Consider the following 16931-nt stretch of genomic DNA (forward strand, 5'->3'; position numbering starts at 1 on the left):
AAATTTCCACTCTCCTCATTTAATTAGCAGTTTTCACATCTTCCAATCTTCCATTATATGAAATCGACTTATAAACATCTTTATAAGCAATTTGTTTAATCTCCATTAAACTACAATAACCAAATTCAATTTCTTGAACTTGACTATTTCAATGAGAACACAAAATTCAATACTTGTGTGACGAACAAAACAACATTTGTTCATATTCAAGTTTACCCTAATTAGCTTATTATTTTCATCAACCCTAGATCAAAAACGTCAGAACTCAAGTCTGATTGCACCCATCGGATCATGGTAAGAGAGTCTAGTAGCATCTCCTGATGATCCCTTAGAAATCACTGATAATGCTTGCAAGAACCTTAAGTTGTGGTCAACGTACAGTACAATCTCTTCAACTCATATATCCCGATCAAATATGCAACTATTGGTATATCGAGAGTTGCAAATGAATTCTACAACGATGCGATTGTATCTTTGAGTCATAATAGTTATATGATATGTATAACTGAGGAAATATCTTTCCAAAATACACATGTCTTACTTTGACCAAAAATTTCTTGAGACCACATGAGATATCTTCACTCGTAGGTGAGCGGTGAATCACCTGATAACTTTTAATGAAGTCGATAAACGAATCAAAGTACATGCCACATTGTCCCGGGTCAAATGGCTAATGATGTAAAATCATAATCGCATACTATTCAACTCGATAAGTGATAACCACTTGTAAAGTCCGAGGAAGGATTGTTCAGTACATCATCAAATGATCATTTATCTATATGAATGGACATCTCTATGCTCTTATCAATAAAACATGATGTTTACATCACATATGCTAGTTTCAAACTCGAGCGACATTTATCCTTATTTTAGAGGGCTGAATCAACTAAGAACCAGTTTAGAATATACAGTACACTTCCTAATAAGTTTCATGATCTTACTTTGAGAGACAGATTTCATGATATATATGGTATATTTAAGGACTTTATCTATACAGCTTGCACGAATATACCGATAAAGTAAATGTCATAATTGAATAAAATCGTAAAATATTATTAAAATAAAGTGTTATTATATAAAAGTGAATAAAACTCTAACAATAATTTGGCTAGCTGGACACATTATCTAACAAAAATATCATGCAAGCAAGAGAGGCAAGAAGCTTGAAATTTAGAGGATATAGCCTAGCATCTGCACTTGGAAATTGCGTGGGAAGCGCACATTCCTCACCATTGAAGAACAACTTGGAAGGAAATCCATCACCATCTACAATCTCGATGCCACGTATTTGGGTCTTCGTAAATGTCAGTACTGATTGCTGCTTACCAGGTATCCTCGGATCCTTCAGAGGATCTGACCCATTTGTCTCCCCGATCAGATAGTTTGAGCCGGGCAGGCCTGTCAGGAAAATGGTGTTGTTCAAATCTTCAAGCAATGTTCCATTAAAAGAATATGCCTTTTGAAAACCAGGGCCCGATTCCTTCAACTGAACCGCCACAAACCAGTCCTCGAAATTCATTTCCATCCAATTGAATAATGTGATTCGGACCGACCATCCCTTCCTATAGTTGGTGGAAACATGCCAGTTTATGCTAACTCCGCAGTTGTCAGGGCAAGGCAATGGCCTAGGAACACGATTATGCTTGAGTGTTGCCCATCCTACTGCTTTTTCTGTTCTGTTTGCGAAAGGAACGAGAAGTGATTCCGGAGGAAGAAGCAGCGCTTGGGCATTTGAATGACATTTTACTGTATCTTCACAACCGCAGGCGCATGTGTTGCACGGAATTACAGAATCATTGTAATAAGCTGAGTAAGAAACGCAACACCGTGCCTGTCTGGTTTTGGGCCGGGTTATGTTACATACAATTTGCCAGCTTGCAATTGCAGCTGTTGTGGCCTGGAGCCCGCCTGGATCAGGGAACTCGGTGGCATCAACTCTTATTGCCTGCCCACACTTGTACTGTGGATTAAGCACGCCCTGGATTTTCCATTTTTCGGGAGGATACAGAGCCGTTAGGTTTGAATGAGGCGGAAGTTTATACACCTGAAGCTGGAAAACTGACACTGACTTGGTTTGATTCATTATTGTCGGCAACAAGCTACCATTTCTACAGCAATTTGGTAAATTGCCAACATCTTTGTCATTTTCCCTGTCTTGGGGAAGATCACCGATGATGGGCTTCTTCTCACAACACATAACTTTAGAAAAATCTAAATCTTGATAATACTGTCCTGCAGCACCATAGATGCAATCCAGATTGTCCTTCTTACGGGTATATGCCCCTCTCATCGAGTATATGAACTCCCCTCTCATCCACTCCCATGTTAAGTTCCAGTGATCTAGCCGCCCCAAAGGATTTTGGTTGTCGATTGTCACCTGAGCAAGATAATTATTACCGTAGGCTTGCAATACATCATAAGACATCGAGAGATCGCCTTTTTGACGTGGTAAGTACTTGGTTGCTGTGTTCTTGATCTTGAACTTTGGATCCCTCACACAGCAAACTAGCATAGTTGTTGCTGTTAAGTTACAGAAACAGGTTTAGTAGACAATAAACAAGCAAAAAATGCAAATATCTGAAAGGGATCGATGCAGTTTTTACAACGAGATTTCGGTGCAGGACATTTGTAACCATCATTTACAAGCTTGATAGTACGTGGCATTGGATATCCCGGTGGCCTAATCCCAAATTGAGTTCCAGTTAATTCAATCTGAGTCTGAATTTGGCTCAAATCTCCTGCTGTTTCGATTGAATTTTTCAAATCTGTCTGCGGATAACCAGCAAGTGTAGTTCCATTCCCCACAGAAGCAGGGAATCCATCTCCATCTTCAAGAATTGCGTTGCTAGCAGACACTAAAATCTCTCGATTCTGAAACCCAATGAATATTTTCCAGCCTTTGAGATCGTCCATGCCCGCATTCAGTATCGTTGCCATGGACTTGAAGGCCCAAGGTTGCGCACTCGCATTCTTTATGTAAGGATACTCCCTTGTTCGAGAAACGAAAGTGTACGTGAGAAAGATCCCGTTGCAGTTACTTTGTTCTGGAGGCGGTTTATTGTCATCATCGTAATCTTGAGCTCTGACGGCATATACTAGAAAGAAATTCAAGAAACTGTAAAAGAGTAGCAATCTCAAGATCATTTTAAAGATTATTTTTTCTCGTTCGAAGTCAGTCTGACTATAGTAGTTTGTTTGTCTGAGTTTGCTGCTTCAGAACATCTAAGCTTAATTTACTTGGATGAAAATGGAATATTTGATCTTTGTCGGAAAAAGAATGTAAATTATGTTTCATCTTATTTGTCAAAAAGGTAGAGAAAACAAAACTGAGATTTGGGGAGAGAGTTTTGGATTCAGTGAAGGAGACTTGGTCAGGTGAAATCTCCACCACTACTTAAACGAAATATTTGACGGGGTAGTTAAGTACCAACTACAAGGCCTGTCTTTCTGTTGGAGAAAAAATTACTGTAGTGCCCATGAAAAATTCAAAGATCTCATAATTCTCTATTATATTTCGGTTGCTTGAATTTTCATAGAATCTTAAATTCAAAGAACGTGATTTTTGAGGACGAGGAATCAAAAGTAAAAGAACATAAATAAAAGGGTAAAACAAACAGTTACTTCTAGTATTCCTCGCATCGTTCAAATACAGTAAGTCACACCAGCTACCTTCAAATCTTTACACCGAAAGAAAAGAAAACGAAAGGAAGAAAGAAATATTCAGCCTCTCAAATCACTCAAATATGAACATTAGATACAACTCATTTGCATTTTATCTCCACACCCTCTGAAGTCTGATCCCTTGCAGCAGCTGCATAGGATGTTCCAAGCATAAAAATATGACTTCCGAGAACTTTAAGGATCATTTGAATTCATACTTCTACTACGCCACTTCAATGTTAACCTGTTGTGAGCCTTCGACAAATTTGGATTTCGATTTTGCTACTCGGGAAGACCTTGATGACAAAGAAGAATTAGACTTAGGGGAGGAAGTTGACTTAGATTTCTTCCTTTTCTGCTTTTTCTTTACACTAGAAACATTCATGTCGGATCCTGATTGTTGCTGCATTGATTCTCCATAATCTATTCATGAAAAGGAGACATTATGAATAAGAAGCTACTAAGATCCTTCGTCACCTCAAAACATCTATTAAAGCAACAAGATGAGAACATGATAAGATAAAAATATGCCGGTGCACAGTTTTATTCATTCATAAAGTAGCAATATATTTCGATCCAATGACTAATCTATCCATTGTAAAGTTACCAAATAATTCTTGAGACAATAAGGAAAGTTAAATACATAGTTGGGTTATAGCCGATGGTTGCCAAAGTAACAATGCATTGATTCGATAATATGTTTAAATCTACATGACCTTTGGGCTACATTACAGATTCCCAGTGTTCTAGGAAACCAGTTCACGGTGCAGCTGCAAGTCTACGAGTACACATCAACCAAATTTATTGAAGTTCCTTTCGTTAGATGCATGCAATCCATTAACTCAAATGTTGAGACATATGAGCCAAAATTTTCCCTGACACGTGTCCAGGAATCTAATTGACATAAGCTCTCTTACAAATCATTAGAAAAATACAACACACATTATATTTTCTGAAAGATACATAGCATATGATATTACAATCATTAGACGAACCATCATTTCTTGAATTCCTTTATCAGCCACTGTCTGTAGGTCGTTCTAAGCATTCAGTTGGAGGTACTACAGGCTTATGCATTTATGATCAGCTATGGTGCCAACAAGAAAATAAGAACTGAGACTAAAATTCGGAGGAAAAAATAAAATTGGATTGAGATGCAGAACCAACCATGGGACGACCAAGGAGAAAGCGCGGAACCAGAATTACCAACAGACGTTGCTGTGAAATCAGCTGTTGTCCTAAATTCATTCATCTACATAAACACAAAACAAGAACGAATTCAGTATGTGGTTAAAGAGCTTTGAAGGAAATTAGGTTACCAAAATAAATTTAAAACTTGTACAAAATAAACATACCCAACTGGGGGCACTTCCGGAAGGGCCATCCCAACCAATGTGTGCCACATGCTTAACATCCGTTGGATTCCCAATCTCTATTTCACGCTCCTTTACAACTACAAGAATCAAGAATTTTGAATTTAACCCCAAAAATCAACACAAAACATGAAGGAAATCATACATACAGAAAATCTGCAGAAATATTAGAAAAGGGCAATTACCAAAGATTTGAGACAGCGTATATTTGAATCCTTTATAGATCCCTTTCATTTTCGTTCCCATTGCGGAAACTGTACGGGTCTAATCCAACTCCAGCTACCCTTTTCTAGGATATAGGAAGTACAATGTGGAAGAAAGCACCAGCAAATCGTAAAAAAAGTGTCGCTTTGCCTATCACAAGAGCGAAGGCATTATCATAGGATTAATATCACTCATTTAACAAATCTGTCATAAATTCTAAATCTAAAATGGCAAAAAGAAAAGAATTTCGGCATCAAAGAAGGTGCGTGTGTGACATAACTTTCTAAAATTGAAAGTCCATCTCACAAGAAAAGTATCTGAACAACCATTAGCCATGTAATTATACAATAAACAAAAGTAAAGATAACAAATGCGCATGAAACTGAACAAATTATAAACTTCTTGGCATCCGCATTAGCAAAAAAAGAGAAACGTGCATGAAATTATTCAAATTTATATCCTTTTGACATATGCATTTGCAGTAGAAGCAGCAATACCTTTTCTAAGCGTACAAAGCGAGGAAACAAGAAAAGGAAAAATAAAAGTATATACATACGTACCTTTTCGGTGAAGAACCTATATTACACAGAGAGAATGGAGATTCACAAGAGAAGCTTCATCTCCAGTCCCCCCGCCTCAAACCCCCACATAACTTCAAACGTCGTTGGCTTCCACGTGTTACAATAAGCAAAAATGCAGACCAAATCGGATATAGGGTTCTTCAGTAACGCGATGAAGAATAATGAATCCAACCATGAACATCAAAAAGAAAATGTGGGCACGAAATTGAAAAAAAAAAAAAGAAAGAAACAAGAAGAAGCTTCGGATGGTTGAATATTTTGAGTAATTAAAGTGGTACGGCCATTTTCAATTCAACGGCGCGGGGGGCATTTGGGGGTGACTTCGGGAATGTGTTTAAGAGGAGGGAGAAGAAACGGAAGAAGATTGAATAATTGGGTGCGAGAAGAAAAAAGATGGACAGCCAAGAAAATCTCCGAGACGAAGGTGTAGCAGATTTGGAGGACATGAGTAGATTAAAATATATTCACAAAAATTGAGTAACTCTGAAAATATATGCGCCTATAACATTCTCTTATCCACAGGATTTGTGAAGATAATGATAAACAATTGAGGTNTATATTTGTTCATCTAATGTTATATATAATGTAAAATGTATTCTGCATTGTGCCAGAATCTTTGTGCATGAGTTGTATCGATGCAAAAGTAGGCAATTTTGTTTAGAACAATGCAAGTGGAGATTTTACTTTAAAATCATGAGGTATGGCAGCATCAATCTTAATTTTATATTATTTAGAATGTATAATTGCCAGTTGTGCGATTTCTTTCCATTATTCCAAATTTGTTGTAAGTCGCAACCACGTTTTGATGAGTGATATTTTGTGAGCTTCTATCGAATTTCTCAGTCGTGGAAATTTAATATTTTTGGTTTTTTCTTACGACACTCTAATTACTCGTAGATTGGTCTATTGTATGGCCATATATTGAGAGGAGGGAGGTAACTGTTGATAAATAATGTAATATATATTTTTTGAAAAAAGAATTATAGCTTTAACGAAAACATATACTTTGTAATTTATGAGTACATTGGGTGCTATTTTTTACACTTATGTTATGTGTAATATTTATTTAATATATCTGTCTTGAATAATTTATTCTGTGATAATAGTATGCAAGTGCTAATTAAATTTGAAAACAGGAATATACAAATTTAAGGACGTGGATAAATTAAATTACAATGTCAAGGACGTGGACACAATCAAAATTTTATTTATTTCTGGAGACAACAACAGATCATATGAAATCATAACGTTTTTTGGCAAACATCTGCGAATCCATGGCATTGTCTTTCTTGGGTATGTTACTTTAGCATTACATTATTTCAGTAGTATATGGTTATTTTAAACTTCATAGTTTTTGGGAAATAGAAAAGTTGAATTTAGGATGGTAAAACAAAAAATATAGACATGTTTGGTTACCGACTCATACTTGCAGAGTTACTTGGCTAAATTCATCTTCAAGTCGTTTGCTCTGCAAGAGAATATTTCCAAATTTTTTTTATTTCAATATTAATATTTATATTTCTTAATAATTATTTATAGTTTGTTAATACGATTATAATTAAATCTTATAATTTATATATTAAAATTTAAATTAATTATTTCATATAATAAAATAATTATTTCATATATAGATAAATTTTTTATTCTCAATAGAAATATACTTTAAATAAAAACATAAATCATTGTAAGGAAAAAAACACGAACATTTTATAGTAAAAGAATAATATAACAAAACACAAAATTAAATATTTGAATTACTAATTGTTCCCATAAATGAACAACTAAAACATTAGAAATTTAATTTAGTTGTTAATTAATTTCGACTCAAAGTATTAAAATTTGTATAATTAATATTTAAAGTTTTTCAAGTAAATTAATTTAATATTTATTTAAAATTACAAAAAATAAAGAAAATTATAAAATTTATTATTTAATTAAACTATAAAATAATAAAATTAAACCAAACCATTTAAAAAATTAAAGAAAAAAATATATGTGACGCAGATACGGTGATGCACCACATGTTGAGCAACTCTTGGAGATGGTCTAAACCTTAAAGAATGCTCCTCTCCAAGCAGGTGCTAATTGCGTGCCGACATTGACCAAACGGCAGCTGATCAAGCTTCAGCAGATATATCAGAAACCCTCGTATCTTCTCCCCCTCAAAAGCGAGTATGGAAGTTGACTGATACAGTGAAACAAGCTCACTTTTGTTAAGATAGAAACAAGCTCACTTTTGTTAAGATAGAACAGGTAGTGATCAGCAAACGCTCTTCCCACCATCTCAACCTCTTCTTCCATATCTCCAATAGTATTATCAGAACGTAATTGATCGGTGATCTTGCTTTCAGAAATAATATCAGTAAACTAATGGGACAGGGTATCTTACACTGCTGCATGGTTTCGGGAACTAGTGAAAAGTGAATGGGAATTAATACATATTGACCGACATTATAAAGCAGGGTGAAATCTCAGCGACGCCATGTATGCCTTGGTGATGGACATAAGGCACGCTTTATAGATTTTCGCTTTGTTATTTTAAGAAATCATCTATCCATACCAGTCCATGCCAACTAATACATCCATTTCGTTGAAAGCCTAGTAAAGGAACAGGAAGGGAAGCAGAAAACAGCCCCTCAAGGCAAGTTATGTAATTCAAGTAGACTACTCAAGGTACGAGGCAACGTTGACAGTGAAACCAAAGAAAGCTAATTGAAAGACAAATCAATCACTACTATTGCAAACAAAGATATACCTACAGGCTACACCTCAATGTAGCACACCGCCGCACAAATAGACTATAAACAAATTGGCATAAAAGGTTGCCATAGATAACAATTACAAATATGCAATATATAGAGAACAGATAATTTACCACAACCTGAATGACATATAGAAACTCCATAACCAATCATGAACAGAACTTTGAGATGTGTCTTATGAGCCAGAAGGACTCCGAAGTCAGAACAATGTAGAATTAGTCGTACAAATTAGTATGGCTAACAATACTGATAGAACTAAAAATACCGCCTTAAGCTGTGTAAACATGACTGACCCTAAGCAAAAACAGTAGAAAATTACTTTTCATGTTGATGTTACTTGGGAAGATCGTGATTTGAAACATTTGAAAACTTACATTCGTTCAGTCAGAACATTCTTTGAGGACCTACGGTATCGGGGTGAACAATATTTTACAGAATCCAGGTCTTTTTATCAAAAATAGTCAATCATTGATTTCATGATACTCTATTGAATTGAACTAAGAAGTCAATCAAGTAAATTGAAACCAATTACGTATATAGTGTATATGAGTGAGTGAGTGAGTGTGAGTGTAGAATCTAAGAGTGGTGGTGTTAGACAACAACAATAGAAGCATAGTCCAGCTACACTACTACAGTATTAGATCCCATGCAAATTCATTTTAAAATAACAATATCCATAAATGAATAAACCGTATTATTATTAAGAATAAAACCTTACATACCATTTATATTGTTCCTATTTTCCTTCTGTACCTTTTCCTTTCTCATTTTTTAGCCCAAACAAAAGTCAACTTCATTTCATGAAGTTAATAGCAAACATCTCATCATCGTGTCTCTTACTATCGAAAATCATAGAAACTCATAACTTCCCATAGAATTCCTAATCCATTTGCCAAATTAATAACAATGTCGTTCACCGATCACCACAGCAGTCCATTTCTTGCTAATTTTGCTTTCCACATTTGACATCATATTACAGCAAGTAAAAACAGATTTCTTACCGAACACAAGTTCAAAGGACATTTCTTACCTGCTCATAAATGAACACAATAACAAACAAAAATTATGGCAGAACCACAGAAACACGAAGGCATTTAGAAATTGCAACTGGACAATAAAAAAGCATTCGGCATAACTAAATACAAAGTGTGGGACACGCACTAAAACACAACACCTCTTTATCAAATATGTTGGAATTTCTGTTAAGCATGTCTCAAGAAAAAGAGATATATCAATTGTCTAAATGATGAGAGAACTATCCGCTTAAGTAAAAAGCTCTTTAATGAGCTACATCTTTAAAGTCCCACGAATTCATAATAATGCAAAACTCTTACCTAAAGGCAGAAACACCCAGTATTCCCAGACCTTTTTATTGCACTCACCGCCAGCTAGAAGGCCAATAACCGTGAATACCATACCCCGTCTTCCAATTGTCCAAGAAAACCACCTTCTTCACCGCCCAGAAAGATGTAAACAACACCAAAATCATCAACACTCTCTGCACAGTTCTATTCCTCAGCCTAACCATGGCGTGAGTGACGAAAGCCAGCAAGAGACCCACGATTGTATATAAGAATCCAACAGCAAAGCCCTCGGCCCCTAGCTGCATCCCTGAGCCCTGGTAGAAGAAAACTAATTTCCCCGGATCCTGCCTGTCCATCATGAACATTGGCATCTTCCTTATTATGTTAAACATCGCTCCTGAAACGCTGAAAAAGTACACAAAAATGGCTCCAGCCATCCATATATTCTTATCATGCAAGAAAGTATTCCCGGAAATCAATTTCTTAAAGAAAAATGGAATCCAAACCAATACAACAGCGACTGCGAACAAGATTTGTTTTTTGGAAACTACAGGCGGCCGATTAATGGGACCAACTGAGAGCTTAGTCCTGGATTCAATGAACTCAGCCATGGATTCAGCCAATCTGGAAAAATCGGAGGCGTCCATTTGGATCGTATCTGCTTTTAAGTCAGTGGACGACGGAGGGACTAGACGGATGTGAGGAAGAGAGTTGATCCCGAATAGACCGAAAGAAGCCTGAGATTCTGAGAATTCGATTTCGAAGAAAAAGAGGGATTTCTGGTTAGGGTTATTGGATTGGAAAGTGGAGGAGACAAGGGAGAATTCGTTTTTAAGAGTTGGAAGAGAGAGCTCAGGCTTGGAGTGGAGATGTTTTGCGTCGAAGAAGATGATAAAGTGGAAGGGGCGAGGGGTGGGTAAGGCGAGGATGCGGCGGAGGAGTGGGTCGGTTAGGTGGATGACGCCGGTTGAGGACTGCGACTGGAGCGAAGACAGATCAGAAATAACGGAGTCTGATGGGGAGAGGGCATGGCATGTGAGAAGGCGGAGGAGGAGGAAGAAGGCGGCGGTGCAAGGGGTTAAAAAGATCGCCATTGGTGGCGAAACTAGTGTACTTTTTTCTCCGATTCACGTAGTTGGAGCAATAGAAACGAAGACTTTTGGGGGAAGGTCATGTTTGGATCTTGGTCAAATTAGATGCTGACTCGAATTTCTCCGCGACTGTCTTGTCCAATCACATTGTGACACTTCATTTTTGTGCAATTTTGAGTCTTTATTTTTCTTGGTTGCTTCTTCAATTCTTCTCTTTCGGTAGCGGTGCAAAAAATATATTGTACGTCGCTATTTTTAACATGCCCTTTCAATCCAGTGACGGAACCAAATTTTTTAATATTTTAAATTGATCTATCCGAACTAATATCAAATTAATTCAAAATTTACATATAATTTTTTAAAAAAAAAAATTGGACCACCCGAGCTTTGTCATATAAGGTGGCTCCACCACTACTTCAATCCTTCCGACTTATCATGCAACAAAATTGCCGAATCAAGTCGTCTGTCACAGCAATAGTGTTTCACAAAAGAGCCACAAGTGTTCGAATCAATCAAACACCCTTGATCCAAAATCAAATTCCAGAGCTCCTCTGCCTCCTGTTCAATCTTGTGTTTTGTTTACATTTCGTTTATACCATGCTTTGAAAATTTTAAAAAATAAAATAAAAAGGCATTTCGTGGATGGGCAGATGGCTAGAACAAAGGCATTTGTTTGTTTCATGCGTTGAACTTCTGATAAGGTTCCTTTATGAACTTTACGGTAGGCTTTTTATGTTTCTCCAATACGACACTATTAAATTTTGAAGGCGAGGAAAGACTTGGTATGTTATCAAGTCCTTGATGTTCTGGAGCAGATGCTCATTATGACATATGAAGAAACGATAGTCGAGAGATCGTTAATCATGGAAAAATAACGACCATAGATGTAGGTAATGGTCAGAAATTGGAAGGCATGTGCTGTAATAAAACTTATCTTTTATTATAAAATAGATGATGGAAAAATAACGTCGTTTGTCATCGTGGGATTTGTTGGGTTGGCAGATGGACACCATATGGACAAACGAAGTGCATTATCTGTAAGCAGCAAGTACATCAGGATGGCAAATATTGTCACACATGCGCATACAGTAAAGGTACTTTTCCTATTTGTACATTTGAAAAAAGCATTGGTATGTTGTGACTACATGGTTTTTTTTATATCTAGGGGTATGTGCAATGTGTGGGAAGCAAGCTATCGATACCAAGTGTTACAAGCAAAGCAATGTGTAGTGCATTGAATGAGCAGCATCGATTGTATGCACACCCTATGAACTACCCTTTTGCATGTACTTTTGACTCGTCTTTTTTTCTTTTTCTTTTTATCTAGACACGCAAACAAAATTTTCTTACGTTTTCCACACGAGCAAACACAAAAATATCTTTTACAAGAAGGTGAAAATACTAGGAAGGGGGACGCAATGGACGAGGGAGATGGACAGGTCTGCTATGGCAGGGGAATCTATACTATAGCACACCATATGTGTTTTTGTCCTATTGAATTGAGTGCTACCGTTTTTGCTTGGTATTTCTAGATCAATACAGCAACCACAATGGTTCAAAAAGAAAACAAACCTAACAAGGAAGAAGGGAGAAAAAAACAAAAACAAATACCCCAATGGGTCAAAAAGGGAAAAAATTGAGACCAATTTGTCATCAATATTGTTGTTGCATAGTATGGCTGGTAACCATGTCCACCGTAAAACAACTTGAATCGCTCAATTGCAACACTGATATTTGTGAGAATTTCCTACTAATGTTCTATAATTATTTGTTGTTCAGTTGACATGCAGACGATGAAAAAGTATTAGGGCCTCTCTTTTCTGGTATAGAAGTATGATTTTTCAAAATTTTTATAAAAAATCTCCACACCAACGAGTGTGAATAATACCATAAAGATGCAAGCAAGCGGCTTCTCTGATACTCGATTCTATAGACAATTCTTCTATCTTCTGCGCTTTGATTCTTTTCGCATCTCTGATAGGTAGCTTTGGAAGTTGGTTTTTTCCCACAGTCGTCTATGAACAAGATTTTCTCTGGTTGATTCATCTGAAATGCCCAAAAGCCAGGATCAGATGAAAAGTTCGGTTTGGCATTGAAATCTATGAGAAATTTACTCTAAAACAACTATAAAGTAGCGCACACACAGGATTGTAAAACTCTAACTGCTATTTTTCCCCATTGTTTCATTTCAGGAAGATTAGACACCAAAAAATAAAAACCATTCCTATTGGACGTAATATTTTTGTATGATTAGACCAATAAATTATTCAAAAATTTCAAACCATTATCAAGTTTCAAAAGACGAATGATGAAAAATTATCATATACCCATATATTTCCATGAGTCAAAAGGCACCCTTAGGGACCTTCTCGTTAAGTATGAAGCATCTTCCAAAGAATATGCTGCTCGTTTCACCTTGTACCTCCAGAACCAACTTCCATTCCATAATAGTAACTGTAGGTGAAAGTAACTGGTAGTTATTTGCTATCATATGTTCCAAATTCCAATAGCAGCTTCTGTGTAAATTAATATACTGAAGGGCAGTTTTTACAGAAATTTAGATCGACTAATTAAGTGATGGCTTTCAGATGGTTTGCCAACTACTCAGAAAATGCACCTATACTGACCTTCCCCAGAGTGTAAGGAAGTAAAATGAAACGAATGCCTAAAAGACCCCAAACAGTGGGTTTTTCAGCTCCCTTTATCTGCAGTTCTAGTTCCTTGCTAAGCTCTTCTTCCATGTTCCTGCCAAGAAAAATGCAACTCCAATCCATTATTATTTCCAATACTGACTGCAAAATCAGCTCGGCACCTGTTCAGATCAGCTTCAAACGACGAGAAATGCACGCATTTTTTTAATCCAATGTAAGAAAAAGTAGTAGGATGGCAATCCACTAAATGCATGTGAGAATATTAATATTGGACAGCCATTTATGATGAGTCATACTTGTCAATCTTATTGTTATTCTTCTTCTTCTTAGTCACCCCACCCATGCGTTCAAGTTCCAACGCCTTTAGCTTATTTTTGTAAGCTGGAGTTCTCTTGACCATATCAACAGCCTGAAATGAGAGAATAAGAGACGACTGGCCACTAAGAATGAAACGAAGAGGAAAGAACCAAGGTTTCATGAATAGTGGATTGCTCTTCTTTAAATTTACCGAGGAAAATGACAAATATAAAATTATTAAGCACGAGATAAGGGATAGAACAGAAGGCAAATTTCCTGTCTCCCAACTTTCATTTAGAACAAAAAAAATCATAAAAACTTCTATTTTACACTATAATTATATTGTTGCAGTTCAATTAGTGAAATCTTGCAAAACCAATGTCAAAATCATACTTAAATCTGGCTCTGGCTATTCATCAATTCAAAAAATAAGCAATTACATGAGAGTACCACCTCCATAGTTCCAAAAGAAAAAAATCCCATAAAACTGAACAGAAACTGACGCTTGAAAACTCATTATCATTAATAACCAAAAATAATTCCATTTTCCACCCAATTCTTGGAGAATGAATAGATGCTCATATTTTTTTAAGGATATTCAATTAACAAATCCTAACTCAAAAGAAGAAGAAGCTACATATATAAGTCTCCAACATGCAGCTTGTACAGGGAGAAGAGAGGACAGATTTGAAAAACAGCTTTGCAACTTACAGTTGGTGCGAGTAGTTTATGTGTTGGATGTAAAAAATAAAAGGACTTTGACAGTCAATGTTAGAAAAAGATGGTCTCAAATTGACAGAAGTCATTCATTCTTTCTAGTAGGATTTTGGTAATCAAATGATGAGCCGTGTGATGTTGTGAATTTCCAGTTACCTGCTTATACCTAGTCCACTGGTTTAGATACTGAAATCCCGAGAGCACCAAAAGAAGGCCCACAAGGACAGCACGTGTATCCTAGCAAACAAAAATTAGCACGCTCAACTAGGATGGGATGATGTGTCTTTTATACAACGAAGTGATTTAACACTTCGCAACTAATTGTATAAATTGCAGTTAGAAAAGTAACTATAATATGGAAAAGGAACTTACTGTCTTATGACCGTAGTAAGCATGGTAGTATCGAGCTGTATTGTAGAATACCTAATAGATGCAAGAAAGGGCCAGTACTTGATTAATACCAGAGCAAAGAACTGAAAATAAGATATATAAAACTTTAGTCATTCTTTTTGGATGAAAAAATGCTGAATAAACATCTAATTATCCTGCAGCCCGATTAGCATTTGCATGAGTAAAAATCATACGGTAATAATATATACGTGGAATGTAAATAATCTCTCTCAAAGTATCTGCAACTAATCAATTGGCCGTTTATAATTATTGGAATTTCAAAAGTTACAGCAATGGATGGCCAATGGACAACAAAACATGACATGATAATGACAGCACAAATAAACACGAGGCAACGTATTAGGAAAAAAGAAAGTGAATAAAACACCAGATTTTCAATGTGGTTAGCTGTCCAATGATCAGAGACATTGAACTTAAAGTGAATTATTCATTTAAATACATGAATTGATAGTGACAGAATGAAACAGGTCAAAACCAATTCAACGATGCCTAAGGATATTTGAAGCTGCAAGGACATGCTTGACTCTGTAAACATTTTTGTATTTGGGGGAGGAATAACTTCCCAACTTACAAGTTAAAACCAAAGGTAAATCTACGCTAAATCTAATACAAAAGAAATAATGCCCATTACTTAATAACAGGGAGTAAGATGTCATTCTAAATCGTCGGATCGGTAATTAGGAATATATACTTTACAATATCAGCAGAAACATCTACTAAACCAACCTCTTCTGGATGTGCGATTGCATAATCATACTGCTCCCTGGTGGTTTCATCTTTCAGAATCTACAAATGGAAGGGGCTACACATTATAAAATGAAACTGCGACACAACAGAAACCTGTTCTTTACCCAAAAAATAATTATCCAAACATACAAAAACACTCGATCCAGTGTCTGAAAAGAGACTACATGAGAACTCCAATACTTAAATTGCTCTATTACTTGACAATCATTTCGTGAAGTCTGATCACCGTTAGTCACATTTCGACTAAACAAATTAAATTATCATCAAAAGTTTGAAGCTTTACCAATTAACTTAACTGCTCTTTATGATCAATACTTGTACAGAATCTTGAGTAACATTTTGTTCAAAAATAGACGCTTAACACATAATAGACATCTAGAGCAGCTGGAAGAAATAAACCACACCATATGCTTATAATTTACATAAATCGAATCGATTGGAGAACAGGAGGAAAAAAGCTGCGAATATTACCTCATAAGCATTAGCAATTTTCACGAACAGCTTCCTCGAATCAGGATCAGAATTTTTATCCGGATGACTGCAGTAATATCACGAAAACGAATAAAATTTCGTAAAAATCAAAGTATAACCTAGCAATAAACTGGGCAATACATAAGAACCAAAAATTTGACTTACTACTTAAGAGAGAGCTTGTAGTAAGCTTTCTTGATCTCCGAAGAATTGGCATTTTGAGTGACACTTGAAAATTCAAACAAAGATGAATAAAAAAATAGTGAGGAAGGATAGAAATGGAGTTAAAAGACAGAAGAGAACCGTCGGGAAGGTCGGCATAGCAAGGTTCACCTACCCTAAGAGATCGTAGCAGTCATCCTCGTCACAGTAGATAGCGGTGGTGGGCTGAATGAAAAGGGATGCCGTTATTATCATTATCAGCGCACAGCAGTGGATAGCCGCCGCCGCCGCTGCGGGTGGCGCCATCTGCAGTGCAGTGGACGATTGGTAATTGGGGATCCAGAGAATTTTTATTTTTTTCAGCGTCGGAGGTAACAGAAACTACAAGTTTGATCTTCTCGAGTCATTTGGCCGCTAACATTTCTTTTTTACTATTTTCATCTTAAAAATTTAAAAATTATTTGCCAGTAAGGCAATAAATGCTCTAATATAAATTTAAT

General features: G+C 36.2%; 4 protein-coding genes across 9 annotated transcripts; all 4 read right to left on the reverse strand.

Annotated features, from left to right (window-relative positions):
• Positions 1-1108: 1108 nt before the first annotated feature.
• Positions 1109-3287, reverse strand: LOC140988513 (COBRA-like protein 10). The gene is made up of 2 exons (XM_073457514.1): positions 2604-3287; positions 1109-2520 (listed from the first exon to the last, which is right to left on the reverse strand). Exons 1-2 carry the CDS (start codon positions 3142-3144, stop codon positions 1109-1111), a joined length of 1953 nt encoding a protein of 650 aa, XP_073313615.1. The 5' UTR covers positions 3145-3287.
• A 310-nt stretch (positions 3288-3597) lies between these two features.
• On the reverse strand, positions 3598-6315 carry LOC140987173 (uncharacterized). Its single transcript, XM_073455583.1, has 5 exons — positions 5798-6315; positions 5219-5387; positions 5016-5113; positions 4828-4912; positions 3598-4083 (listed from the first exon to the last, which is right to left on the reverse strand). Exons 2-5 carry the CDS (start codon positions 5277-5279, stop codon positions 3884-3886), a joined length of 444 nt encoding a protein of 147 aa, XP_073311684.1. The 5' UTR covers positions 5280-5387; positions 5798-6315; the 3' UTR covers positions 3598-3883.
• A 1670-nt stretch (positions 6316-7985) lies between these two features.
• On the reverse strand, positions 7986-11058 carry LOC140987905 (probable dolichyl-diphosphooligosaccharide--protein glycosyltransferase subunit 3B). 5 transcript variants are annotated; one of them, XM_073456648.1, is made up of 2 exons: positions 9915-11058; positions 7986-8003 (listed from the first exon to the last, which is right to left on the reverse strand). In XM_073456648.1, exon 1 carries the CDS (start codon positions 10976-10978, stop codon positions 9959-9961), a length of 1020 nt encoding a protein of 339 aa, XP_073312749.1. In that variant the 5' UTR covers positions 10979-11058; the 3' UTR covers positions 7986-8003; positions 9915-9958. The 5 variants fall into 5 exon arrangements, with proteins under 5 accessions (XP_073312749.1, XP_073312748.1, XP_073312747.1 ...); XM_073456647.1 differs by lacking the exon at positions 7986-8003 and adding an exon at positions 8040-8158; XM_073456646.1 differs by lacking the exon at positions 7986-8003 and adding an exon at positions 8194-8211.
• A 1547-nt stretch (positions 11059-12605) lies between these two features.
• Positions 12606-16837, reverse strand: LOC140988825 (chaperone protein dnaJ 50). 2 transcript variants are annotated; one of them, XM_073457899.1, is made up of 10 exons: positions 16607-16837; positions 16435-16497; positions 16270-16336; positions 15778-15837; positions 15013-15063; positions 14797-14877; positions 13923-14035; positions 13603-13720; positions 13303-13429; positions 12606-13021 (listed from the first exon to the last, which is right to left on the reverse strand). In XM_073457899.1, exons 1-10 carry the CDS (start codon positions 16735-16737, stop codon positions 12918-12920), a joined length of 915 nt encoding a protein of 304 aa, XP_073314000.1. In that variant the 5' UTR covers positions 16738-16837; the 3' UTR covers positions 12606-12917. The 2 variants fall into 2 exon arrangements, with proteins under 2 accessions (XP_073314000.1, XP_073313999.1); XM_073457898.1 differs by lacking the exon at positions 13303-13429.
• Between the last annotated feature and the right edge of the window lie 94 nt (positions 16838-16931).

This window comes from Primulina huaijiensis, chromosome 11 (assembly GCF_012295235.1).
Source record: "Primulina huaijiensis isolate GDHJ02 chromosome 11, ASM1229523v2, whole genome shotgun sequence".
NCBI lineage: Eukaryota > Viridiplantae > Streptophyta > Magnoliopsida > Lamiales > Gesneriaceae > Primulina > Primulina huaijiensis.